Source organism: Canis aureus, chromosome 3 (assembly GCF_053574225.1).
Source record: "Canis aureus isolate CA01 chromosome 3, VMU_Caureus_v.1.0, whole genome shotgun sequence".
In the NCBI taxonomy this organism is placed as follows: Eukaryota; Metazoa; Chordata; class Mammalia; order Carnivora; family Canidae; genus Canis; species Canis aureus.
In genome coordinates, this window is record NC_135613.1 from 55,818,515 (window position 1) to 55,845,678 (window position 27,164).

General features: G+C 46.8%; 1 protein-coding gene across 9 annotated transcripts in view; it reads left to right on the forward strand.

Moving 5' to 3' along the window:
- MYH10 (myosin heavy chain 10) overlaps positions 1-27,164 on the forward strand; it is a 123,786-nt gene that overhangs the window by 47,469 nt on the left and 49,153 nt on the right. For 6 of the 9 annotated variants that reach the window (XM_077892683.1, XM_077892676.1, XM_077892677.1 and 3 more), the window contains 11 exons: positions 2,240-2,332; positions 10,562-10,625; positions 11,823-11,921; positions 14,001-14,144; positions 14,380-14,475; positions 15,148-15,266; positions 15,917-16,069; positions 19,238-19,411; positions 22,322-22,495; positions 22,727-22,841; positions 26,929-26,991. In XM_077892683.1, the coding sequence (XP_077748809.1) occupies positions 2,240-2,332; positions 10,562-10,625; positions 11,823-11,921; positions 14,001-14,144; positions 14,380-14,475; positions 15,148-15,266; positions 15,917-16,069; positions 19,238-19,411; positions 22,322-22,495; positions 22,727-22,841; positions 26,929-26,991 (1,294 nt within the window). The remainder of the gene's footprint in view (positions 1-2,239; positions 2,333-10,561; positions 10,626-11,822; positions 11,922-14,000; positions 14,145-14,379; positions 14,476-15,147; positions 15,267-15,916; positions 16,070-19,237; positions 19,412-22,321; positions 22,496-22,726; positions 22,842-26,928; positions 26,992-27,164) is intronic. The other 3 variants (XM_077892679.1, XM_077892680.1, XM_077892682.1) reach the window with 1 other exon arrangement.

The window sequence follows — 27,164 nt, forward strand, 5'->3', positions numbered from 1 at the left end:
GGTACCATGGTGCCAGTGAAGACCCTTGACTCGATTCTTACCACCATCCTTGGCTCACCACCATTCCACCCCCAAACCCTACTAGAAGGTTTTGGGATTTCTGATCATACATTCATTCAGCAGACACTCCCGGAGCATCCTTCTGACCTAACAATGAGCTCAGTGCAGAGGATACGACCAGTTATCACAAGCCAGCAGAAGGACTAGAATCAGTAGATCACTCACATAAGCACACCCAAATACGCAAAGAAGGAAAGAATCCTTGTGGCCACCTCTAGGGAATATTGAAATGAGATGTGCCATACTCGTTTTACCTCCAGATTAGGAAAACATCTGAAAGGTAAAATATTAAAGTTTTTTTTTTTAAGATTTTATTTATTCATGAGAGACAGAGAGAGAGGAAAGAAAGGCAGAGACACAGGCAGAGGGAGAAGCAGGCTCCACATAGGGAGCTCAATGCAGGACTCGATCCCGGGACTCCAGGATCCCAACCCTGAGCTGAAGGCAGATGCCCAACTGCTGAGCCATCCAGGTGCCCTAAAGTATTTTTTTTTACCTTATGATTTGACAGGATGATAGTGTGTCATTTTAAGGAATCTAGATTCTAGTTCCCTGATCTAACAGTAGGTGGTTAGTGTAAAGGTAATGCCCCATTTATGGAAATTCAGGGTTTTTCTGACAGTTTTTACATTCTGATCACACAAACCACGTGAGGTAAGGAGGATTCTGGAGCCCAGTTTGCGCAGCGCTAGGATACCCAAGACTTTGTAAGATGTTGGTCATGGCCAGCCCAACGTGGAGCTCGATCCCAGGACCCCAGGGTCATGACCTGAGCTGAAGGCAGTCGTGTAACCAATGGAGTGCCCCAAGCACCCCAATAACTGCCATTCTTAATGATGCTTCTCAGTTGTTCAAATTGGTCCCCAGGATACCAAATTTAAGAAATCTGGGGAGCGTATAATGGTTAGAAAGATTTACATCAGAAATAATCTGGTATTTTGAAGTCCATAAACCAGAGGATGCGCTGCAAGGGAGCATCCTATCTAATGCCAAGAAAGGAAGTCCATAGCACAGATGTATGTTGTGCTTGAGACCTGTCAAAATCTGGACAATTGAGATAAATGCTAAAGTGTAGACCTGTGGGGAAGTACCTCCCTGTGCCCTGGGCCTCCATAGCACTTCCCCACCCTTCCTGCTGCACTAGATGCTAAGACTGAGTGTATGGCACACATTTGTTCTGCATCATGCAGCAGCTGGCCATGAGTTTAAGAATCTTATGTGAAGGTCCCTTTATCCCTCTCTTGCTTAGAGAATCCCATTTGCCTGGTGGTTTGTAAGGCTTTCTTCAGGTCTAGAATACTGGTATTCTAAAATACAGGGGTAAGATCTGTGTTTGGAAAAAGCAGATTTCTCTAAGCCCTACGATATAATTCTAAAATTACATTCCAGGAACACAACGTCGCTTTCTAGTGCTGTTTGTGGCCGGTGATGGCATCGTGCTTTCTCATACAGCTTCCTATTGTGTGTCATGATCAAGGCACATATTAACGTGCTTACATCTTCTGTTTGTAAAAACCTGCCTTCTAGCTGAATTTGCTGCACGTAACTAAAGACACTGATAAAGCATGTAGGTTATCACAGACTCTACTTAGCCCTTAAAATTTGAGCAAGGGGCCATAACAGCATCTGCATCTCTGTCCTGTCTGAAAGTGGAGGTGAGGACATTGCCCTGTCTGCATCATTAAGACACTGCGTGAAGCCCTTGGCATGTCTTCCACAGTCTAGTGGTGATTATTAGAATTGGCTGCCTTAAGTCACTGGAACAAGGCAGAGGACAAATGAACAGAAGCGTAAGTGTTGATATGTTCTTCATCGCAGCGTCCTGCTAGATTTCATTTCATGAAAACGTGTTTGCTTTATTCTCACAATTCTCCACCTAATTTATGTGCCCTGCCCTTAGAGTTCTCTTCTGTGCTCAGTGTAACCTTTTCTGATCCCTCTGATCACTTTATAAACTTTATAAATTGTTTTCCTTTGACAGAGCCCAGTGGGACCAAGAATCAAGCCGAAAAGGGTACAGGGTGGCAAAAAAAAATGAAAACACTGAGGGGAAAAAAAGGATGTGTTTTGTATTTTCCCCCGAGGATTGGAGTAAAGACATGAGATTAACGTTCATATGCTCTGTGTGTGTGTGTGTGTGTGTGTGTGTGTGTGTGTGTGTGTGTGTGATGTCTTTTAGGGGGAACTTGAACGGCAGCTTTTGCAAGCAAATCCAATCCTGGAATCCTTTGGAAATGCGAAGACTGTGAAAAATGATAATTCATCTCGCTTTGTAAGTCTGAAAACACCAGAAACTTTTAATTTCTCTGATTTTTAGTTAAATGTCTATTGGGATTAAGCAGCTAGAGTACTTTTTTCTTCCTGGATTTTGGGGAGAGGCTAATCAATGCAGTATGGAGCGATATCGCCCAGTAGAAATATTGACGGGTCTCACGTAATATTCAATTTTCTAGTGGTCGCATTTTAGAAAGGAAAAAATATGGAAGTCATTGTAATGATATATTTACCACATATAATTATACTGGATGGCACATGACTCGTTCTTCATCTTTGGGGACGATCTGTAACACTTGTTGCTGGCTGGGCATGGAGGACTTAGCACACAGCACTAGGAATGTCCACGCTCTACAGAGTTGGTATTCAGTGTCATCAATTGTCCTGTTCATACTTGCTGTTTCTACAGGATATGGAGGTCAGAATAATGAGTCTGTTCTGTTCCTTCTCTGTAAAAATCCTCTTAACTGTTTGGCTTGCTCAATTCCTGGAGAGCTTTCCTCTCTCCTTCCGTTGGATCACCTGTCCCTGACTGCCTGGGGCTGGCCTTCTAGGCGATGGCCAGATCAGCTCTCCCTGTTCAGCTACTCCCAGCCCACTCATCAGTGGCAGATCTTCTCTAGAACCATATTCAGCAAATTGGGCCTGCCCGCAGTAAAGCCCTCACCCTGGATTATAGTCCTCAAGATGCAATAACCATTTCCACAGTGAGGTTGGAAGGGGGCTTCAATTTCAGTTCTTTCTCCTTAAATCATTGAGTTAATATCTATGTTTTTTCTCCCTCCTCTGATACTAGAAGTATTTGTAAAAGCTCAGAAGGCCATGTTAAGAGAGGCTTTAATTCTCATGACTCTCTGAGGGGTAGTTTGGGGAATCTAGTACCATTATGATGTACGGTTTTACCCTGAGGATGTGAAGTCATGGTGTTCGTGTTGACTTTCTGACGGCACAGATTGGGGTGGTTAGTGGAAACAGCCAGATATGGGATCACAGAGGACCCAGTGAACCCAAAGGTAGCCAGATAACTGTCTGCAGGAGTCTGCAGGACTGCCATAAAGAGCTCCCCAAACCGAGGGGCTTTATTTTCTCAGTATTGGAGGCTGGAAGTCCAACACCAAGGGAGAACAGGGCTGGTTTCTTCTGTAGCCTCTCTGGTTTGTCGGTGGCCACCTCCTCCCTCTGTGTGTGCCTATGCCCTGTTCTTTTCTTGTTAAGGACACTAGTCCTGTGGGACTAGGGCCCTAGTGACCTCGTTTGGACGTAATTATCTTTGTAAAGACCCTGTCTCCAAATATAGTCCTGATCTGAAGCACTGGGACTTAGGACTTTGACATAAGAATTGGGGGCAGGACATCCGACTGAGCCCATGGCGCCTCATAGGGTCCAAGAGGCTGTCAAGTTACAGAAGAAATAGGGATCTATTTGTTTGAGACATTGTTTATTCCCAGAAGATAAATTTTGAAGATTCATTTAATCCAAATTCATTAGGTAGTGTTTTTTTTTTTAGCTTTTTACATACAGAGTGGGATACGAATATACCTGTGTCAGGAGAAAGTCTGGGTGTGACTTTGGGGTTTATAAAAGATTTGGGGGCACTAAGCTTCATTTATAGAGTTTTTGTCATCATCCCCTGGATCTTCAGTATTGAGCCTGAGCCATATTTAAATCTTAAATTCTTCCCACTGAAAGCCCTGTGTTTAGTGGCTATATCACGGGATAGAAGAAACAGTGAGCTACCAGCTTTGGTATGTGTATCTCTATGAAGATTTGCAAGGATTTCTTAGTGGAAAATGTTTCGTTTTACCACATAAATGTGAAGTTACCAATCTATTCTGATTCCCCCCTGCCCCAAACCACACTTTAAATTCAGGAGAAACCATTTTGTGATTAGGTGTCCCCTCTTTGCTTAGAAAAGATAAATTGCAGCCAACCAGTCCTTGTTCTTTGGTAAAGAATGTCGTGAGTCTGTCACTAAGTGGTCGGGATCCATCTGCCTGCCAGCGATTTTGTGTTTGGTGCAGATGGAAGTAGTATTCTGTATTAGTCAGCTGTTGCTGTGTAACAAATTGCCCTGACCCTAGTGACCTGAAACCTGTATCACTTGACATGTCTGTGTGATGGGTGGTTCTGACTCGGGGCCTCTCACCACCACTAAGGTGGTGTTGGCTGGGGCTGTAGTCCTCTGCAGGATCTTCTTCCAAGCTGACTTGGGCAGCTTTTGGCAGGAATCCTTGGTTCCTCACCTTGAGGCCTCTCTGGAGGCATGCCCGCTTATGACCTGGCAGCTGGTGTTCCCCTAGAGCAGGTGATCCAAGAGAGCAGGACAGAAGCCACACAGTGAATGCTCTTTACGACCTTGGAAGTCACACACTAGTCCTTTGATGTATTCTACTGGTCAGTCAGACCAGCTCTGGTACAGTGGGAGCAAGGGAACTACACAATTACACAACAATGGGAACGCCAAGGTTAGGGATTACCAAGGCCATCTTGGAAGTTGGCTTCCACACGTCATTAGAGAGATTTCTGTATTGACAAATATAAGTTGTGACCTGTAATTTGCATTACTCTAGATCAGTGGTTCTCAGTTGGAGATGCTCAGGGGCCATTTGGTATCATCTGGAGGCATTTTTGGTAGTTCGATTTGGGTGACACTTAGTGGTTTGCCTCTGGCATCTAGTGGGGAGAGGCCAAGGATGCTGCTAAACATCCAACATTGTACAGGACAGGCCCCGCGACAAAGAATTATCCAGCCCAAAGTGTCAAACTGTCGAGGTTGAGAAACCCCCGTCCAGCTTGTTTCTTCAAATTGGAGTCTAAAGCAAGGTAATCATTTTTGAAATTTATTTGCGAAATAATTACTATACACGAGTCTCTTTAAAGCTTACTATTTATGCATCCTATTCCGAAGGTTGGTGTAAATAATTCTGGTCGGAACTAACTTTACATTGTACTGGCAGGAAGAATTTCTTAGATGGTTTTCTAACAAGATGGATTCCAGTGAGAATCACCCATCTAATCTAAATCCTTAGTAAGCCCAGTGTCAGCTGGAGTGCCAGCTCCCAAAGCACTTGTACTACTGGATGATAATCTCGAAGTCTACTCATTCTAATCTATTAAAAGCTCATCGTTTTTAAGGAAAGAAGATTTTTCACTAAGGCAGTGTTCTTACATGTAGCTAGTTCAACGGAGACACAAACATGTCCTTACATTGTTGGCTTCAGGTTGCAATCCTTAGAAAGTCAGCTTTATGTTGATATGTAGGACTTTTTTTTTTTTTTCTTTCTTAAGAAACAGCAGTAGCTAGCTACTAACCCATCATAAGGCATTCACTGTACAAAGCCACAACAAGTAGTTGGTTTTAGTGGTTCCACAAAAAAACAGTGAAGGATCTGGTTACACTGTGGACAGGAGCTCATGCAGCTGAAAGGTCCCTTTGGCAGTTCTCTGCAAGCGTGGCCGATGCTTTGCTTCTTGGGGCGCTCTGGGCTCATCTTCTAACCACATTGTACAGAATTCACATTTGGCTGCTGGGCACTCCAGTAAATTCTTGAGCTCCTGTCCTCTGCCAGGCACTATGGTGTGCACATGCTCTTTCCATTGGGATGTCTGAATAGGTCTCTCAGATGTCATGTGTTCCATATGGAACCTTTTCTACTTGAAATCTGTTCCTTACATCTTCTGTCAGGATGTGGTCCCATCAGCACCAACCCCCCAGTTGCATAAGTGTAAAACAAAACACAACAACAAAAACCCAGAAAAATAAAATAGCTAGGAATCCCCAGGCCCCACACTTTCCTCGTGGCCCCTGTCCAGCCCAGAGCACATCCTGTTGCCACGCTTCCAGATCAGTCCACAGTTCTCCTTCCACTTCTCCTAAACACCTGCTTGGTCTAAAATTCTACCCGAGACGGTCTCTCTGTGGCTCTGCATGGTGTCCTCTTGGATTTTCTTACGTACTCACAGTCTGTGGGTGAGCAGGCTGCTTCCTGGTGACCCCTGTATCTCACATGAGGGACTGTCTCCCTGCTCTCTGGATCCATAGTTCCTGGCGCTGTGCCTTGCACATGGAAGTACACAGTAGGTGCACATTAATGGAATACATTTAGTTACAATGTGGTTACCTACACAGCAAGAGCCTGTGGCCTCCTTGAGCTTGAGCTTGCCTTCATCTGGGTCTTTTTTTTTTTTTTTTTTTTTTTTTTTCCATCTGGGTCTTGACCTTAGTGTATTTTCAATGACATGCCATAGTGCACAGTTGAGCCCAGGGAGTGTGTGTTGCATGGGCTGGACCCTCTAGGAACACACGTGCCCTGGTTTTGGAAGCTCGAGCAGTCTAAGGTAACCTGGGAAGTGACAGCTTTGGGGCCAGGCCAGGCCTGGGGCCGGGAAGGATGTCCCACGTCACACCAGAAGAGCAACGTGATGGGTGAGAAACCCGTTGCATGTACGGTGGAGCTGCGTGGAGGCTTTACAGGACACAGGCTTGCAGTGGAAATATTTGGAACTATAAACTCTGTAAGCTTTTAGAATCCATTTGTTTCCCTCTCTTTGATCTGATAGAGATGAATAATTTCCTGAAGAGTATCTTTTCTTTCATAGATGCTAGCGTATGGTTTGTATTAGAGGGGCTTCTTTGAGGAGAACATTACCCTTACGAAAATAATCATTCACAGTTAGTCCCATTCTGTTTATGGAGAAGTCAGATGCGTTCCAGATGGAGGGGATTGATGTCAAATGACTCTCTTGTAATGAAACTTTTGAAACAGGGACTTCAATTTCTGACTTGTATCAGTAGAGACGTCTCCTCCCAGAAACTTTTGGTAGGAATCCCTCTCTGTCTTTATGCAAATGTTTTTTTTTTCTTTCCTCTGGACAGAATTAAGCCAGTTTGGCAACTCCTGGTGTTACGTACCTTTGGGGAGATAACTAGCCACAGTAGAGGTCAATAAAGGCTTGGGTGCCCTCCCTACCTCTGGGGAGCAGAGAATGGTGGACACAAGCCAGAGCCCTGGGCCCTTGCCTGTACTTGTTAGCAAACAGACACTAGAAATGGTTTTGTGAAATCAGTTGAATGCAGTCCCTGCTGTGTTCTTGAGCACTCGCACCCTCCTCCTAAAGACTTTTGGGGGCTGATGTGACTTTGTCACAAGACAGTGTGACCTGCGGTAGAAACCCGGCATGCAGCCGTTTCAGCCTGGAGCTCAAAGCAGCCTTCCCGACAGACACCACGGCCTCCAGGCCTTTCTGGAGTCTCTGCACCCTGTTCCCACCATAGTGGAGGTGTCTGCGTCCTTCCACGTCACCCCGGGAATCCTCCTCTCTGTTATATTAAGCAACGAGACCACTTGATTAACTCCCCTTACTCATGAACAAAGCTTCTGGTACAGTTTGGAGATGAAGATAGCTGAAGCCTTCAACCCCGCCATCTGGTCTCGGGTTAAATCTAGCTCATTACTCCTAGGATGGCTTTCCCCATTTAGGGCAGAAGCTGCTCCCAGACTGGAGGATTTTTAGTGGTGTGAGCTCACACACAGAGCACGCCCTCGATGCTGTGATGTTTGGAAGTAGATTCCAGATATTACGATGACTTGAATAATCTTGCCTGTGTGGCAGTCAGATGTGGGGCAGGGAGTGTAAGTGCAAATTTCTCCACGTAACGTTCAAAGAGGCCCTGTTGGCAGAGGAGCATAGAGGGGCCCCCAGGTGCCACTTGAAGTAGCTGTTGGCCAGAAGGTCCTAATTTTCCCTTGAAAAGTATGGAGTGGTTTCTCTCTTATGGAATGCTTACTAATGGGAGATCAAAATCGGGTTGTCATGTGTCATGGACTCCTGCCATTCATAGTACTTTTATTTTTTTAAAGATTTTAAAAATTTTTATTTAAGAGAGAGAGCGCACAGGCGGAGAGGCAGAGGGAGAATCACACTCCCCACTGAGCAGGGAGCCCGATGTGGGACTCAATCCCAGGACCTCAGGATCATGACCTGAGCTCAAGGCAGACACTTCACCAACTGAGCCCCCCCAGGTGCCCCAACAGAGAGCTTAAAGTGGAGAAGCACAGAACCTCCCTTTAGTAGCATTTAGCCAGCAGCAAACCAACACATTTATAAGCTATAAGATCACTTGACTCAAATAGTGATCCTTCTTGAAGCCTTCCTCTGTGTCCCCATAGCACCTGTTTGTCCTCTGGAGGCATCTTACCACGGTGTCCTTCAGGTGTCGGAAGAACACAACCCCAGGATTCTGCTTCCATTCGGGGAGGACATTAAGTTAGCATCTCTCAATGCCATGATCATACAATTTGTGTAAAATGATTATTTGCATGAGAGTAGTACTTCTGTGAGATCACAACAGCCTGTCTTAGAAGGAGGGAAAGTTTTTCTTCTTTTTAAAAAAAAGAGAGAGAGAGAGGCACCCGGCTGGCTCAGCAGTTGAGCGTCTGCCTTTGCCTTGATGTGACCCCAGGGTCCTGGGATCGAGTCCCACAACGGGCTCCCCGCAGGGAGCCTGCTTCTCCCTCTACCTGTGTCTCTGCCTCTCTGTCTCTCATGAATAAATAGATAAAAATCTTAAAAAAAAAAAGACACAAAACTCTCTCCCCACGCTCCCAAAAAACAGAACTACCCAAACAAGCAACTTGTCATTTTTGTCTTGTGATTTTTTTTAACTTATGACATTGAGCAATCCTTTTGTATACTACTGACTGTTTACATATCTTCTTTGATGAAATAATCTGTTTAGATAATTTACCCAGTGGTTTTTTTGTGTTGTTTGTCTTGTTATTGAGTTGTAAGAGTTTTTTAATATACTCTAGGAACAAGTCTTTTACCAGGTAGGTAGTTTGCAAATATTTTCTGCTAGTCTGTGGTTTCTCCTTTCATTTTCTTCAGTGTCTTGAAAATTAGAAGCTTTAGATTCTGATGAAATCTAGTTTATCAGTTTTTAGTTGATAAACTAAAGGTTCGTGCTCTTGGCATGTTTTCTAAGAAGTCTTTCTCTACTTTAAGGTCATAAGGATTTTCTCCTGTTTTCTTTTGGAAGTTTATGGTTTTAGCCTGTACTTCACATTTATGATCTCTTTTGAGTTACCTTTTTTACATGGTGTGAGGAAGGCTGTAAGTTCTTTTGGTTTCATTTTACATATTTTTCAGGCACCCGTTTGTTGTTGTTTTGTTTTGTTTTGTTTTTTTGTTTGTTTGTTTTTAAAGATTGGTCGTTTCTCTCTTAAATTATCTTGGCACCTTTTGTGAAGATGAATTGACCATATACGTGTGGTCTATTTCCGGACTCTTCAAATCCATTGATCTGTATCTCTATCCTCCCACCAATACCAACCTGTCCTAATAAACTTACAGCTTTTTGAAATCTAGTAGTGTGAGTCCTTGAGGCTCTGTTCTTCCTCAACATTGTTGTGACTTTTTTAGGTCCTTTCCATTTCCCTGTAAATCTTGGAATCAGCTTGTCCATTTCCCCATAGAAAGCCCTCCACTCCCTTGACCATTTGTGTGACAAGTGAGCTTTGAAGGACTAAGTCCTGGAATAAACCGTTCATTGCCATTGTCAGGCAAAGGATTTAATTTGTGAGATAGTTGCTTTTATTTTATTTTTGCTTTCTCATTTTAATGATCACATTACCAGCTTTGATATTTGGTATTATGATAACTTTATGAAATGAATTATGAAATTGCCACTATTTCTATTTCCTTAAAACAGTTATGTGTAGTAAGGCCATTAAATATTCCTTAGGAACTGGCAAAACTGTTTGATCAGACCAACCCACCATTTTTGAAGAAGTAATTATATTTCATTTTTTATTATTACAATCTATTCAAGTTCTCTTTTTTTTTTTCTTGAATGGATTTCTGTTTTCCTAGGGAATTACATTATTCTGTTTTTCAAGCCTGTCATTATAAGGTGGGATACAGTGTTCCTTTAATGCTGTTAAACCTCTTATCTCAGATTATGTGGAAGAGCTTCTTAAAAGTTCTAAATGATTAGGATCTCGTTTTTATTATGTTACAGCTCAGGAAGGTCGCCTGTCCTGTTGATGCTTTGGGGGAATTTACTGAGGCTTTTTCCTTCTCTTTCTATTGGAGACAATATTTAAGACCCATTTTTGTATAACTAACGGATACTTGGCAGGGCGCTTTGATTTATCATCTTATTACAGTGTTCGTATCATCTGTGTCCTTACTTATTTTTAATTTTCTTGCTGTGATTTGTTTTCAGGGCAAGTTTATTCGAATCAACTTTGATGTAACTGGCTATATTGTTGGGGCCAACATTGAAACATGTATCCTTTTCATAACAACATAATCCAAACTAAAGAGGGATTTCATCTTTGTCTAGCCTTGAGGTGACCCTCTGTGGCATCGCTGCCATCACCACCCAGATGATCAGCCTGAAGCCCGGAGAGATGGTGACCTGGTCAGATACTTCCAGCTACTGAATGTTAATCCCTCAGCATTGTTTTGTTGGTGGGGTTTGTTTTTAACACCAGGTCCTACCCTGTTCACAGGGCGGGGGCATTGGAGAGGACCTCCAGGTGAAGGCCATCCTATTGAACCACCGTTCAGTTTCCTGTTGGGTGTCGGGTTAGCCCTTTATTACCATCTGCTTCTGGTAGTATTGGGACGGGCACATACCCCCAAAACAAGCCTTGTAAAAGTACAGAGTTCTACTAGTTTTGATTAGTGTTACACAGAATAAGACCAGAGGAAAAACAAATGTCCAACACATAAAATAGTCCTAGGAAATGTCACATGCCTCAAGTAGCTGTCAGAAATGCTCAGTCTACGTAGAATTAACTTGATTAGAGAAATAACAGAAATGATTCTGAATGATAGTGTGCCAGTTAGGAAGGAGACATGTGACAGTTCTCAGCTACTTCTGGCAAGTGCCAGAGATTCAGTGATAGAAATAAAACGTTTCCAGGTGAGGGGTGCCACAGCTGGCTCTGGAGAAGCAGCCAGAGGAGGCCAGTGGTTCACCAGGTCAGGGTGCTCTCAAGAGTATTTGGAAAGTCCGAGCAAGACCGTGGGTGTAGAGGGGCTGGCGCCACTTGCATGAGGGTTTCTGTGAGGGGTCCTTGGGGGGCACGGGCCAAGCACATGGGTTGTGGGGTTGAACCGAGCTTTGATTCCTGACTCTGCCTCCAACAGCTCAGCTTCCTTTTTACAGCTTCTTAGAGTTCCTGGTTTAGCGCTGTGTTCTTTGAAAATAACCCGGATTAGGAGTACGGGTGGGGTGGAGTGGGGCGAGGGAAGCACCCTGATCTTCTATCCCCCTCCCATCCACCATTCTCGCAGATTAGCTAGGGACATGAGTGCCTGAATTTTCCTTTTTCACTTACCATTTTTCATCATTCAGAGTGGTTAATCACAGGAGGGTTAATATATATCCCAGAAAGAAAATGTTTTATGCTTTACATTTGTATAGACTCAGAGGGGAGGCCACCTTTTCTATTCCATCCTTAACCATCCTCACTCAGACCTTCTGGAAAAATCTCGTGCTGTTCGTCAAGCAAAAGATGAGCGTACTTTTCATATCTTTTACCAGTTGTTATCTGGAGCAGGAGAACACCTAAAGTGTAAGTTCTAAAGTTTCTTACTATTTTATATTTATTTGAAATTTTTTTTAGTAATAATTTTATTGAAAGAGAACATTTTGGGGAAACAGTACAGTTGACCCTCAGAACAATATGGGGGCTAGAGGCACCACTCCCTGCACCGTCACAAATCTGCAAATAACTTGTGACTTCTCGAGAAGTTAACTACGAGAGCCTATGATGGACTAGAAGGCTTACCGATCACCAGTCCTTTAACGCGTATTTTGTATGTTCTGTGTATTATATGCTGTATTCTTACAATAACGGAAATAGAGGAAGAAATGCTGAGAAAACCATAAGGAAGAAAGCACACATTTACAGAACCGTATTCTATCAGAAAAAACTCGTGTGCAGGTGGACCCATGCCGCTCAGACCCATGGGGTTCCAGAGTTGACTGTCATTTGTATACACACCAAATGGAAATGAAATTTAACCTCCATTCCATGGGATAAATACTTTATTTTAAATGGCAGTTACATGGCTCGTGTTACATTATTTTCAGTATGTATATTTCTTTTCTTTAAAAAAGTTTCAGGGGAAAAAAAAATAATAAAAAAATAAAAAAGTTTCAGGGGTGCCTGTGTGGCTCAGTTGGTTAAATGTCTGCCTTCAGCTCAGGTCGATTCCGGGGTCGTGGGATCAAGCCCTGCATTGGGCCCCCTGCTCAATGAGGAGTCTTCTTTTCCCCCTCCCTCTGCCTGTTGCTCCCCTTGCTTATGCTCTCTCCCGAATAAATAATAAGTAAAGAAATAAGTTTTAAATTAGAGGACAAATGATGGAGTTTCATACAAGTTCTGTTTCAACATTTACAAGGATAAAAAGTCAGAAAAAAAATTATAAAATTGAGTTAAATATTTTTGTTCCCAGGCTTATAATGGAAAATATATGCTATGCTTCCACTAGTACAAGAAGGAGCTTATCATGGACTTTTATTTTGTCACAAATCCTAAGGACTGGAAGCTTAGGGACTGGGTGGGGCAAAGTTCCCAAGCAGAAATTTGCTGGATCAGAGATATTTGAGGGTGAGGGGAGGATGTACAACTTCCTGATTCCTTCTCTGCGACATTACGTATGTTCTCCAGAGATACCAACAGACACAGGCGTCGTACTGCTTTTGTCATCTAGGGTCCAGGCTCTTGCTAATAACCACAGACACCTGTGCATGCGTTGAGCCCAGAAATGAGACCAAGACGTGCAAGAAAAAGTAAGAGTCACTGCTGTTAGAAACTAAGCATTCAAGCCGATGACCGTCAATGCTGGAGAGGAGGACACCCGCAGGCTTTCAGACTGGCAGTAACTCTGTGCTAGTAATGTGAATTAAGAAAAAAAAAAAAGGGATCAAAGTTTTAGAAGAAGGAGGTAGGAAAAGAAAGCAGTCAGTACCCAGAGCAGGTGTAAGAATTAAGAGAGGCGTGCTCGCAGAAATTCTCTGCAGGAGAGCACATGGTAACATCCCATGTGAGGGGAGAGATCCCTGTCTCTGCTCATCCCTCCTGAGAAACATCCCACTGCTCTCTTAAGTTCTAACTCATGGCCCCTAAAGCATCATGGTCAATGGGGGCGGCCGTTAGAATAGCCTGTCATAAATAGGGGTTGTGCATCACCCGCAAAGGCAAATTCACTACCAGACAAACTGGCTCAAGAGAAAGGGTTTCAGAGCATTGGCTGGGCTGGAAGTCTGTACCTTCAACATGAGGGTCTTCAGGTCCATGTCGCTATCAACTGCTTCGCTGAAGGATGCCTGGGGGCCTCAGTTGGTGAAGCATCTGCCTTCAGCTCAGGTCATGATCTCAGGGTCCTGGGATGGAGTCCTGCATCGGGCTCCCTGCTCAGCAGAGTGTCTGCTTCTCCTTCTCCCTCTGCCCCTTGCCCTGCTTGTGCTCTCTCTCTCTCTCTCTCTCCTGCTCTTTCTCTCAAATAAAATCTTTAAAAAATAAAATGAATCTGCAAAGAAAGAATAGGTATGGCAGGAAACTGTGTGTGGTAGTGAAGATCAGCCCAGGTGGGTGTGTTTGGTCTGCAGGGGCATTAAACTGTAACTTATTTCTGTTTTCTTCTAGCGGATTTGCTCCTCGAAGGATTTAATAACTACAGATTCCTCTCCAACGGCTATATTCCCATCCCGGGACAGCAAGACAAGGACAACTTTCAGGAAACCATGGAAGCAATGCACATCATGGGCTTCTCTCACGAGGAGATTCTGTGTACGTAGGGTTTTCCTGAGTCTCTGCTGCCCACTTAAATAGGACTCACGGGGGTGGAGAACAAAAGCTAAGAAACGACCAAGGAAATAACAAGAACCACCTGTATGAGTTCCTGGGACCTGAGATACTGAAAAGTTCTATGTAGCTGCTTTTGAGCACAAAATAAATGAGGAGATGTCTTTACTACATTCTGATGCAATAGTTTTGCTTTTTTTCTTTTTATGTCCTTATAAAGCAATGCTTAAAGTAGTGTCATCAGTGCTACAGTTCGGAAATATTTCTTTCAAAAAGGAGCGAAATACTGATCAAGCATCCATGCCAGAGAACACAGGTAAGCGGACCAGTAGGGATTTTGTTTGTGTTTGGACATTTGTTGTTGTGTTGTGGTGGTGGTGGTGTCACAAGCGCATGTTGTGATGTGAGTGTAAAAGTGTTCCTGAGGCTTTCCTGCAAGCTGTCGGGAGGAGAGTGGGGGCCTGCAAGCCCACATGGGGGCCGACCAGTTCCCTGAGTGAGGGGCAAGCCAGACTGGCAGTGGAGACCCTGCCCCAGCACTGGGGGTGCTTTGGGAACTGGGGCCAGTAGACCACGAGCTGCGGAGAACATGCGGCTCATTGGAATGGGGGCTGCAGGTGTAGATTCTGGCCAGTTATTCCCTTGCCGGGAATAGAGGCCTGTGTTTCCAGATGTTATTTTTCAAGGAAATCCAGATTTTAATATGAAACCTTCCAGCTTTGAAATGTTAAATGTGGACTTAACTCTCCTGTGCACCATCGGTGGGTTCTAAGACTCCATGACTTACATCAAACAACCCAGAATTAGTATCTGCGGCCTGCCTCCTATGATCTAAGAATGGGTACTGTTCATTTGAAAGGATAAAGGCCTAAACCTTGTCCTCCTTTAAGACTTACTCAGTTTATTTCTTGATAAGGCTTCTTAGGGAGGACGTTATGACCAGATCATAGGTAGAAGTCTAGTATTTAGGAGACTTTTCACGCTCTAGTTGCACAGAAACTCTGCCATCTTCTTGGGATGAACGTGATGGAGTTCACGCGGGCCATCCTCACCCCCCGGATCAAGGTCGGCCGAGACTATGTGCAGAAAGCCCAGACCAAAGAACAAGTGAGTTTAGCATTGTCGTTACCCATTTGTTTGAATGACAAACCAGCGCCCTAAGACCCTCCGCTTGGAGAGTAACAGACATTAATGAAAGCTCTCTGTAGCAGGTGTTTCTTGGTACCGGCTATTTTATTCTTATACAGTGTTCTCTTTCTCAGAAATATTTTAAAGGTGACTGTTTAAAAAGTAAATGTGAAATGTCACCCTAGATTTTCCCCAGGTCAATAGATCATCTAGGAGGACAAAGCTGTAGATGCCCGTTCCTTGGTGGGGCGCAGTGTCCCCTGGTCCCTGTGTGGGTGGCCCCAGCACCAAAGATGTAGTAGGAGGCTCACCCATCTCATGGCAGACTCCTTTCAGACTAGATAGGCCGCACAGAGCCCTGAGGGCATAGGGACAGGCTTATTTCTCCTGGGCATCTTCACCTTTCCCCTAAATCTCTAGTGTACAGTTATCTCTAGTGTACAGTTCTAGTGTACAGTTCTCCATTGAACTAATGCCCTCCGTTGCCATATAAAATCAAGACACGATTAAGTAGTAAGGGCTCTTTTAGGTTTCGGGAGTGCTATAGAACAGTTAAGCTCCAGATGACACCCTGTAAGGCTTTGCTGAGATCGTTTCCAGAACAAATAGTTGATACTGTCTAATTCTAGGCAGATTTTGCGGTAGAAGCATTGGCAAAAGCTACCTATGAGCGGCTCTTCCGTTGGCTCGTTCACCGTATCAACAAAGCTCTGGACAGGACCAAGCGTCAGGGCGCATCTTTTATTGGAATCCTGGATATCGCTGGATTCGAAATATTTGAGGTATGTCACTCTGTCACCATGTCACTCTCGCTCTCTTTCCTCCTCTCCCCCTCCTATTTTTTATTCTTCCAATAAATATTAATGCAGGTCCCCTGTGTGCCAGGTGCAGCACCAAGCAAGGGCCATAATGGCAGAGAAGCAGGCGTGGTCCCCACCTTTCTAGGGGTGCTGTGAGGAAGACCTGGGGGGGCAGCTATAGAAGCAGAATCATGGAGGGGGGGTTCTCTGCAGCGCTAATGGGTGAGCATCATGGAGGAGACCCCCCCCCCCCAGCCTCAGTAAGGTTTCCCAGCATAATGAGAGTAAGCCCAGAGATCTTGGACAGGAGAGCATTTGTCAAATGCTAGAAACTGCTAGAAAGCCAGCGTGGCAGAGACTCAGCTGATGGAGGGTGAGGGGAGTAGTGGACAGATGGAGGACCTCAGAAAGATCGTGAAAGATCGTGCTCCGTGTCCTGAAGATCCAGCCGAAGCATCTGACAGTGGATTGCTGTGTATTTCGCTGTCGCTCTGACCGATGTGTCCACACACCCTGCATCCATTCCAGGTGTGTAGACACACATCCACTGTGGTTTTGCAAGAAAGGCAATGCACTTTTGGGCTCCTAAAAATGTGTCTCTTTGATGGACCGACTGTATGATTCGGGACAAATACTACATTAAACTCACCTTGGGATCAGTGTACCACGTTGGCCGCTTCTGTGAGAGGAATGGCCTTGCTTTAAAATGAACTCCTTTAAAATACTCAGTTTTGCCCAAAAAGATCAGAACTGTTACCAATCCAAGCACTTTTATCCACTGAGTGCCACTGTGCAAGATTGCGTTGACATGTACCGATTCGTTAAAAAAAAAAAAAAAAAAAAAAACCTTGAGAAATTGTGGAAGGCAGCTGGCTACGTGTCACATTAAAAAAAAAAAAAATCTGTCGCCTTCCTCTACATAATCAGATACAACAAAAGAAAAGATCCCCGATTCTAACTACAATGTAAACATAAGATTCCAAAGAATCAGGTGAAGAAGAAATGGGCACGATGTAGTTGAAGGCAACCTCCGGGTGCTACCAAGAAACAACAGAGCAAATGTGCCTTGTTCTCCCATGGGAAATCCTGCATCGTAAAGGTGTAAATCTTCCCCCAGATTATCTCTAAGTCGAACATACGTGTTCAAAGCCCATCGGTGGGAATTTTAAGGGGCCGGAGAGGACAAAGCCACCTTCTTCTAAAACCAACTTGAAAACAATTAATGAAAAATAATAGTAAAATTCTGGAAAATGAAAAGGATATGAAATGACGTGAAACATTATAAAGCTGTAGAACTAGAAGTGTGGTTTTGACCTATGAATATACAGACAGGAGAAAAATATAAGAAGCTGAAGATGCAGAATTGTTTAGCCAGCGTTATTTGTTCTGGGGAAAGAACGGGAAAAGCCTAAATGTCCACCATGAGGAAATTGGCCAAAGCAGTTACAGCATCTCCATACAGTGGAATGCTGGGGACCCATTATAAAGAAGGAGGTGCCTTTATTTACTCATATGGAAAGACCTCAAGGCACATTAAATTTTAAAGAAAAGTTGGTAACACACACACATATGTTCCCAGACATCTCTGGAAGGGTCCTGAGAAGCAGGTGTCAGCGGCTGACCACAGGGAGCACAAGCAGATGACAGGACACGAGACGTGGCATCACTGCTCTTCGTCCATTTGTAATTGCACACTTTGCGTGACCATCGTAGGAACCAATGATATAAAACCATAGCTGGCAGCTTAAATATGGAAAAGCAGAAATCTAATTTGTTATGAAATGTCGTTGCATACAGCCGCCCAGGCTGAAGGGAGCAGTAAGGTCTCCTGATCCTAAGGCAGGACAACATCCATGTACCGAGATGTGACTAAGCACCACCGGCGGTCCTCATGCTTCCCGGAAACATGGTGCGGAGCATGGCCAACAGCGCTGCCCTCCGAGCGGGGCCTCCTGAAACAATGTCACGGCCCTGGGGCGGGGGGGGGGGAGGGGGCGGCGAAGGCCGGGGAAGGCCGCAGTGGCTTCTTCGGGCTGTGAATCTGTTCTTGGAGATGATTTGCACCTTCCCTGAGGGAAATAGCCCTCTTTCTATGGAAAGAGGTTATTTACAGGCATGTGCTGCTCGAGCACAGCGAGGAGGCCAGACAAGGGGTTGAGGGCCTCTAATATGTAAAGTGATCACTTGTAAAAGTTAGAGCCCCCAATCCCTCCATCCCTTCACCTCTCCCTCAATCCCCCCCTCCACTCCTCTATCCCCCATCCCTCCATCCCTTAGCCCTCCACCCCTCCATCCCTCCATCTCTCCACTCCTCGGCCCCTCACCCCCCCACCCCCACATCCCTCCACCCCATCAGCAGCCTAGTGGAGAAATAGGCAGAGTTTGCAGAGAAGGAAACAGCCGTGTCTATAACACGGGAAAAGTGCTCAAGTTCACTTCCTGAGGGCCACATGCTAGCACTGTTTCTGCTGAAGTGTCACAAGCAGACAAGGCTGTATCAGGTCCAGGTGTTCAGTTTGATTCGATAGTGCTGTACAGACACCACTCAGGGCTCAGGCCACGAGCATGGTCACCCTCAGTCACCGCACAGCATGGCCGCTGCTAAGGGACAGGAAGGCTTTGAGAGGCAGCCTGGAGCCTCACACGTCCTGAGGGGTCTTGTCGGGCCCGGCCAGAATCTCATCAGTGTCCCTGTGAACCAACAGGACTTCTCTGAAGCTGCCCCAGAGTCCGCGGCTGAAGAGAAGATGGGACAGGAGCACGTCCACAATCTCCCTCCTCCCAGCTTAGGGACGCATGTGCCACGTGGCCTCTGGCCTTCCTGAGCCTTTGGTTTTCTTCCTTTTCCCTCTGCCTTTCTTGCTGCTTCTTTCACTTCTTTCCGTGAACCTTGTAGCAGTAGGATCGGAGTTGTCTTCTGTGTAGATCATGTACTTAGCACAGCAAGTTGAGCGTTTTGGTGAAGTCGCCAGGCCCGGGCCATGGGCAGGGGAGAAAGACACAGGGACGGGCCGAGGCCCCTGGGCTCAGTCACCCTCGCCACATGGAGCCAGTGATATGGTGGGCCCCTGGCTGATAGTGTCCGTGTAGGTGGCTCATGGTTCGTGTTCTTCTTCCCTCTCTCCCCACATTCGGAATCCCCGCCTGCAGCTCAACTCGTTCGAGCAACTGTGCATCAACTACACCAATGAGAAGCTGCAGCAGCTCTTCAACCACACCATGTTCATCCTGGAGCAGGAGGAGTACCAGCGCGAGGGCATCGAGTGGAGCTTCATTGACTTTGGCCTCGACCTGCAGCCCTGCATCGACCTCATCGAGAGACCCGTAAGGGCGTGTTCCACTCTGGCGCAGGCAGGGCTTCCAGGCAGTTCTGGCACTAATCCCCGCTAATTAACCTCTTAAAAAAAAAAAAAAGTGGGCTCCACGCCCAGCATGGGGCTCGAACTCACAAGCGTGAGGTTAAGAGTTGCTTCCTCTACCCACAGACCCAGACAGCAATCCCCCTACCCCCCACCCCAGGCAAGTAGCCTTAAGACAATTTTCTGACATCAATGCTGTAGGAAGGTGCTACTTTGATAAAATACGTATTTAAAAAGTAAGCAAGCAGACAGGGAGGCTCATCCTCAGCCCTCCTACGTGTGAGCCTGTGGCTTGCAAACCACTGTCCACAGTGCGTCCTGCCCCCTCCCCGCCCAGCCTGTCCCCCTACACCTGCCAGGGCCACAGAGGCCGCTGCCATTGGCCTAGGGCAAGACAGGGCATCCAGACTTGTTCACATAACTAAAGCTTACCCCGGGGGAGTATAAAGGCCTTATTTTGGCAGGGTTCTTTTTTCTAATTTGAAGTTTCAGCGGTTTTTTTGGGCATATTTTTTTTTCTTTTAATACTATTTATTTGAGAGAGAGCACACAAGCCGGGGGGAGGGGCAAAGGGAGAGGGAGAAGCAGGCCCCCCTCAAAGCAGGGAGCCCAACATGGGCCTCGGTCCTAGGACCCCGAGATCATGACCTGAGCCAAAGGCAGATGCTTTACCGACTGAGCCCCCCGGGCTCCCAGGGCAGATGTATTTTTTACAGCAGGTTTAGCAAGCATCAGGCATTCTTTCCCTTTTGGCTTAGTGTTAACACAGAAATACACAGGACTGAGACGCCTGGGTGGCTCAGTTGATTAAGCGTCTGCCTTTGGCTCAGGTCATGACCCTAGGGTCCTGGAATCAAGCCCCACATTGGGCTTCCTGCTTAGTGGGGAGCCTGCTTCTCCGTCTCCCTCTCTCTCTCTCTCTCTCTCTTAAGTGAATAAAATCTTTTAAAAAAGAAATACAGGACCACGTAGAACTCATTCACTCATGATCTCAAACAAATAATGACTTGGCTGTTTTCCCTGGCAGTCAGGAAGCTCAGCAAGCCGCTTACAGAACACCTGATGCTGCCTCCGGCCTCAGATGGAAAGTCTCCCAGATTTCCAGCTCTGTAGAAATCCCCAATTAAAGGAGAAGCGGTAACAAAGGACTTGACATTGAAGGATGGAGTAGCAAAAATAAAAAGACCTAACCGTGGACATTCATAATCGTGCTGTCACTGAGCCGTTTAGGAAAGATTAAATTACATTTGGGATCCTATTTCAGAATTTAGGAATATTTTCATTGAGAGGGATTAAAACGTAAAAATGATGGTAGAAAGATGAATGTGTCCTTATTAATGTTAATACAGATTTTTTTTTTCTTAAGATTTAATTTATTCATGAGAGACACAGAGAGAGGCAGAGATACAGGCAGAGGGAGAAGCAGGCTCCCTGCGGGGAGCCCAATGCGGGACTCGATCCCAGGACCTCAGGATCACGACCTGAGCCAAAGGCAGACACTCAACTGCTGAGCCCCCAGGCATCCCTTTACGGATCTTCAGAGTCTGGTGAATGAGGCACATTGACTTACCTACCTCTCTGAGATCACCTGAATCCTGCCTGCCTTGGATTATTGCTCTTCGAGCTGCTCTGAGTCCTGGCAATTCTTTCAGGACCAGTTAGCCATCCAGGGCTCATTGCAGGACCCCGGCTCCTCCCTGCTGGCCTCTGTGAAGTCAGTCACTGCCTTCCTCTGACCACACGGTCATGTTGACTCCCCTGTGCGTTATCCTCTGCTTTGAAGCCGGCTCATTCCCAATGGCCACAAAGGCTACAGGAGTTGAAGCAAACAGCTGATTTCGTAGGCATGCCCCGGAATCGCCTCACTCAGCCTCGTATCACTCACCCCCGTATTGAGGGGGTGATGGTGAGGGATGACCCAGAAGCATTGACCTAGGCCTTCCCAACCAAAGCATTCATGCTGCTTTCACGCACTGTCTACATGCCTCCAAGGGGGATGTCCGGGCACAAACTCTATGCTTTTTCTTTATTGAGCCATAAGTCACGTGCCCTAAAATCCACTCTTCACAGGAGCAGCTCAGTGTTTTCCATATGCGTCACCCTACTGGCCCAATGACACATGTTCATCGTCCCAGGCAGAGACGTCAGGCCCTCTTCTGCCCCCGGCTACACAGATCCACTCTCTGTCATACTTTCTGGGCCTCTCTTCAGTGAACTAGTTGAGTGAGATAAAATAGCCTCCCAAGTGTTGGTTGAAGTAAAAATGTAAAACAATTGATAAACTATTGTTACCCCACCTTTTATATCCCCTACGAAACACTGGTTTCACTCTTGCACCAAGCATGAAGTGACACATTTTATTTCATCATCCCTTAAACAGGAAATTAAATCAGTTAAGAGTTAAGATGCTGGAAGCGTTCCATCTAGGTGAGGTGTGCTTTTGTTTTTATTTTAATTTTTAAAAATTTCCCTTTATCTTGCACCTGCTGCCTCCTTCTGGCAGCCATGCTTTGTTCTGGTGGAGGTTTTAGGGTAATTAATCTGGCCAGTCGTCAGATGTCAATATTTTGCTCTGTCTCTCCACTCCTGGCTCCTTACTGGAATCTTTTATTTGCTGCTTTTGGGGGAACTCGTTGACTTAAAATTTGGAGATCTGTAAGTTTTCCAGAGTAAGTGACTCCCCCCCTTCCTCAGCAGCTCAATCCTCTGCCTGAGTCATCAATCTGGTATCTCTGTGACCTGCTGTCCTGGCGGCTCAGTTTCCTAGATCTTCCTAAAACTCTTAATCATTTTAGAAGTTAAGCTGCCAAGCACAACGGCCAAGAGCATCCTGGTGGCTCCACACTTGTCCACTCTCGCTGCCTCTCATTATCAGGCTAACCCCCCTGGTGTGCTGGCCCTTTTGGATGAAGAGTGCTGGTTCCCGAAGGCCACGGACAAAACCTTTGTTGAAAAACTAGTTCAAGAGCAAGGCTCTCACTCCAAGTTCCAGAAACCCCGGCAACTGAAAGACAGAGCTGACTTCTGCATCATCCATTATGCGGGCAAGGTAAGGGCCAGGTGACTGTTACCTGTGGCTGGAAACGTTGGTGCGTCCGATGATGCTGATGACAGATGTCCTGATAAACGGTCGCTAACCCTAAATGTCGTGCACGTTATGAATGCATGGCCCTCAACACGGGCCACTCGTCCGGTGGTTCTGTGAATGTTCTTGGTTGAGGCTGAAAATGTTCCTTGTGTCTGTGTGTCCCTGCATCTGCCCCGCGTGGCCTGCGGCCAGGTGGACTACAAGGCTGATGAGTGGCTGATGAAGAACATGGACCCCCTGAACGACAATGTGGCCACCCTCCTGCACCAGTCATCTGACAGATTCGTGGCAGAGCTTTGGAAGGATGGTAAGAACGCGCTTACGTTTGTAATTCGGCTTGGCCGGAAGCTTTCCCAGTTAAGATGCTATCTGGTGGTTCTCCTGCGTAGGTATGTGCACGTAGATTTTACTTTAAAACTCTGTCTCCCTAGAGCAGGGCTGCCGCTATAGCAAAGTTACCCACTCTTAGAACACATGGGTAAGGGGACATCTGCCTTCTTGATCAGATGCTGTGGGAACCGTGGAACATTCTAGGGCCCGGTTCGCCTGTGATCCAGGGGTATAGGGACATGAGGCCAGAGGAGCCCCGCATGTGCTGTCGGTGTCTCACACAGGTCAGCGGAGAGCATCCTGCTCCAGTGGCAGCCCTCCATTGGCTCACAAAGTGGCTGGTGAATAAATTCAAGAACCCTGCATAGAGATCAGTTCATATTCCCCCACCCCGTCCTGTCTGTGTCCATAGTTCTCTCACTTACATGAGCCCCAGGTACAGATTTGGGCTGATTCGTCACAGCCTAGGAGGTCAGGCTGGCCCCACAGAAGCCAAGCACCTGTGAGGCTGTGTGCACAGTGGGAGGCCGTGCCTTCCAGAGCTGTGCGCTCACTGTGGTGTCCGTCCTAGCTGCACCCCGCAGCCCATCACCCCGGATCCACCCCTGCCTCGACCACAGCCAGGCTGCCTCAGGGACCTGGCTCACTTCTGCTCTTTCTGTCACATCCACAGATCTGTGATCGGGCCTTCTTCACAGAGGTAGAAAGAAACCCAGGGAGCAGAAGGGTTAAGGCTCTTGAGGCCGAGGAGCAGAGCACAGTGAGCGCCGAGGCGGGAGAGACCCAGGCCGGACAGGAGGGACACGGGCCTGCGGGAGGGGGCGCGCCGGGGCCTTTGCATGCTCAGGACTGGGGGGCAGGCTAGGGAGTCTGTGTTTCAGGTGAGAGCATCCAGCTGAATGCCTAGTGTTCCTGGGCAGCCGAGGGAAGTGGCAGGAGTCTAGTGCAGGGAGTGGTATCTGGTGCAGGGAGTGGTAGCCCAGGGACGCGAGACACTGGAACCAGAGCAGACAAACCCTGTCTGAGTGTGGCTGTCCCAGCGCTCTGGGTGCAAGGGGTCTGGTGTCCCAGGGAGACGAGGGGGCAGTGGTGCCCGTTCGCTCGGCTGTGACTCTGCGAGGCCCCGGGCCCTCCCCTCCTGCCTGCACCCTGGTGAGGTCTCTGAGCATAGGAAGGGGAGACAGAGATGCCCACAGATAGTCGGGCACCAGTGGCTGCTGTGACAAAGGCTTCATGAGTGCCAGGAATGAGCTTTTGGCAGTGTACAGTAGAAGAAGGGTGACCCTCTGGCCTGGGTGCCAAGGCGTCTTGTTGTGGAGCTGGAGGCGCAGAGTTCCTTGTCCTTGAAGGATCACGCTTTGCTGAGTGATGAAGGCTGACGCTTACTGGGCACATCCTGGGCACCAGGTGGTTTCCCAGCACTGCCTTTTGAGCACACGTGGCCTGGGGGTGAGCAGGCTCGCACGATCAAGAAGGATCACGCTGGATGAGTGACTGCAGCATGGAAGCGAGAAGCCCAGCTCAGGGGGCATCCTGCGGGGGGGCCAGGCAGGAGGATGCCAGCAGGAAACCTGGGGTGAGGGTGGCCACCAGGCCACAGGGAGCCCTGCCTGCTGCTCTCAGGTGGGCTTTGCTCTAGCAGGTGTGCACCAGGGCGGCACCCCGGGAGGAGTGGAAGGAGGAGCATGGGTCTGACTGGGGAGCTGAGTGCAAGGTGGCTGAGGAGGCAGTGGCTGTGGAAGAAATGCCCATGGAGCTGGGGACAGAGGAGGCCGGCATTTTTTACTCCCAGAGCCTCAAAACCTGCCTTTATCTTAATTCTGAATGTAAGGAGGATCTAGTATTGGAGAAATAATGACCATGTTACAGGAGAAACCAATCCTCAGCTAACACACCGGTTCTGATACTGTGAACTGCTTTTGACACCTTTTTAGTTTTCTTTTTTTCTTTTAGTATATTTTTTAAAGATTTTACTTATTCATGAGAGACACAGAGAGACAGAGTCACAGGCAGAGGGAGAAGCAGGCTCCCTGCGGGGGGGCCCCAATATGGGACTCGATCCCAGGATCCCGGGGTCATGCCCTAAGCCGAAGTCAGATGCTCAACCACTGAACCACCCCAGCGTCCCACATTTTTAAATTTCTTAACCAAAAACCATAATGGTGGGAAATTCCTGGCCCATCTGGATGAGGCCACCTTGCCCTGTGCTCACCATGGTCGTATGTGGGGTCGATGAGGGCCCTGCCCCTGTCCACAGAGCCTACAGTCCAGCGGGACACTGGGGACACACACAGAGGCCGCAGTTAGGACGGGAAGCCTCTATCTTGGCTCCCAGCTCCCTTCGCGGGCTTCTTTCTCCCCTCCTCCTCTACCCCTGCGCCTTGGGAGGAGCTGGTGGCAGGCATGGGCAGCAGGGTCAGTGCCCACCTCAGAGCCCAGGTGATGTGTCTCTCAGGAAGGACCATGGCCAGAGGGTCGAACCTGCTTTCCAGTGCTGTCTGTGCCCGTGGAGAAGCTAAGGTCTACTGAGCAGCCTTGCGGGCTCCCCTGGGCCTGGCGCAAGCCCCATCCATCCGTACCTCATCCTCGGCTCAGGACCCAGATGGTAGTGTTTGCACGGCCCTGTCGTGGGCCTGGACTTTGTGAAGTTAGCCGCTTGGGAGTGAGTGTGGTCACTGCCGTCACAATAGGCTGAGAGGAGTCCTGTGTGCCCCCAGCCTCATGTAGCCATGCTGGCATCCACCCCGGAATCACCCTCATGGCTGCTGCCCTGCAATGGCTATTGTGAGCGGAAGTCCTGCCTCCCATCAGCTTAGCTGGTCATTACTTAACCGAGTGCTAGGATCGCAGAGGTCGTTCAATGCCGCAGAGCAGGGGGCCGATCTCCAGGGCCTAGGGCAGGCGGACGGTTTTGAGGACTGCGTGTTTCATTCAGAGAGTCAGTGGCAGGTGCAGTGTTTGGTGAGGGTTCTAGGCTGGAAAAGTCACCCTGGGTGTAGTGATCTCTTGGCATAAGGGGAGCTCAGTGGGAAAAGAAAATAACCCTAGAAAAACATGTCCTTATTTTTCTCTTTTTATGGCCACATAAACACAAAAGCAGAAAATGACAAATTGACCATGAAAGTAGGAATGAATATAATCTGGAAAGTAGGATGTATGAATATAACCTGCCTTTGAAGTCACAGTCCCCAGGGTATAAGACATTTATGTTAAATGGACTTTTAGGGTTTTATGGAGTTCTCTCAAGGCTTCAAACCAGAAGCAATGAGATTTTTGGTGGCAGCCCTGCCCTAGGATTCATAATGCCCTGCTTTTTGCTAAAAGATGTTTTGGGATTTCTCTACCAACTGCATAGGACCCCTTGCCACTTCTTGGGGCTTTATATACAGAAAAAAAAAAAAAAAGCTTAACAATTGCATTTTCGTGTAAATGCAAAATACGTGCATCCTCGCGTATATTCACAGGTAACAGTACGATCAACAAGTGTCACCTTATGACTTAAAGTTGTTTTAACGTTTTGCTGCAATAGAACTTGAATTTTGTTCCCTTAATAGTAGTTACCTATCTATCTGTTACTAATTCCTATTTGAAGTAAATTGTATTTCCAGTATCTGTATTGGAAGTCAAAGTAGACCTCAGTGTGAATTTTTAATAGTACAAGCCATTACTGTACCCACTTACCAGAGTGCTCAAACTTATGCAGTCTCGTCCTGATGTTCTGGTTGCAAGATAATTTTATGAAAGACAAATAGGACCTCATTACTCTTAAATCTCCCCCTGCGTTTTCAGGGGGCTAATCACGTAACATTGATAATGATATGATGCTCATACTTGCAGGGGGGGATGTGCTCTTTTGATTCAGTTTAAGTGTATTTTATAAAGAACTTTGTCCAAATGTGCAAATTCTCTGGGCAGTAATGTTGCATGGGCTCTGCCCCGGACTCTAGCTACTGTCCTAGCCCAATTTCAAAGTTGACTTGTAATCTCAAATGTCTCTCACACTAACTGAAGTGTTTGTGTATTTGCTCTTCTGTCCTCCTGTTTTTGCTGTTTCTCTGCTTTAGAGATTCAGAATATTCAGAGAGCTTCTTTCTATGACAGTGTTTCTGGTCTTCATGAGCCACCAGGTGAATGTATATAAAGCCTGTAGGTCTTCCACACAGAAGGGTTCTAAGCCCACAGGAAGAGCTCGCGGGGGGCTGGCAGGGTGGCCGGGAGGGCAGGGTAGCTGGGGGTGGGGTTGGTTCCTGGGTTTCTGTTTTTGTTTTGCTCATAGACCTGCATGAACCTTTCATTTCAT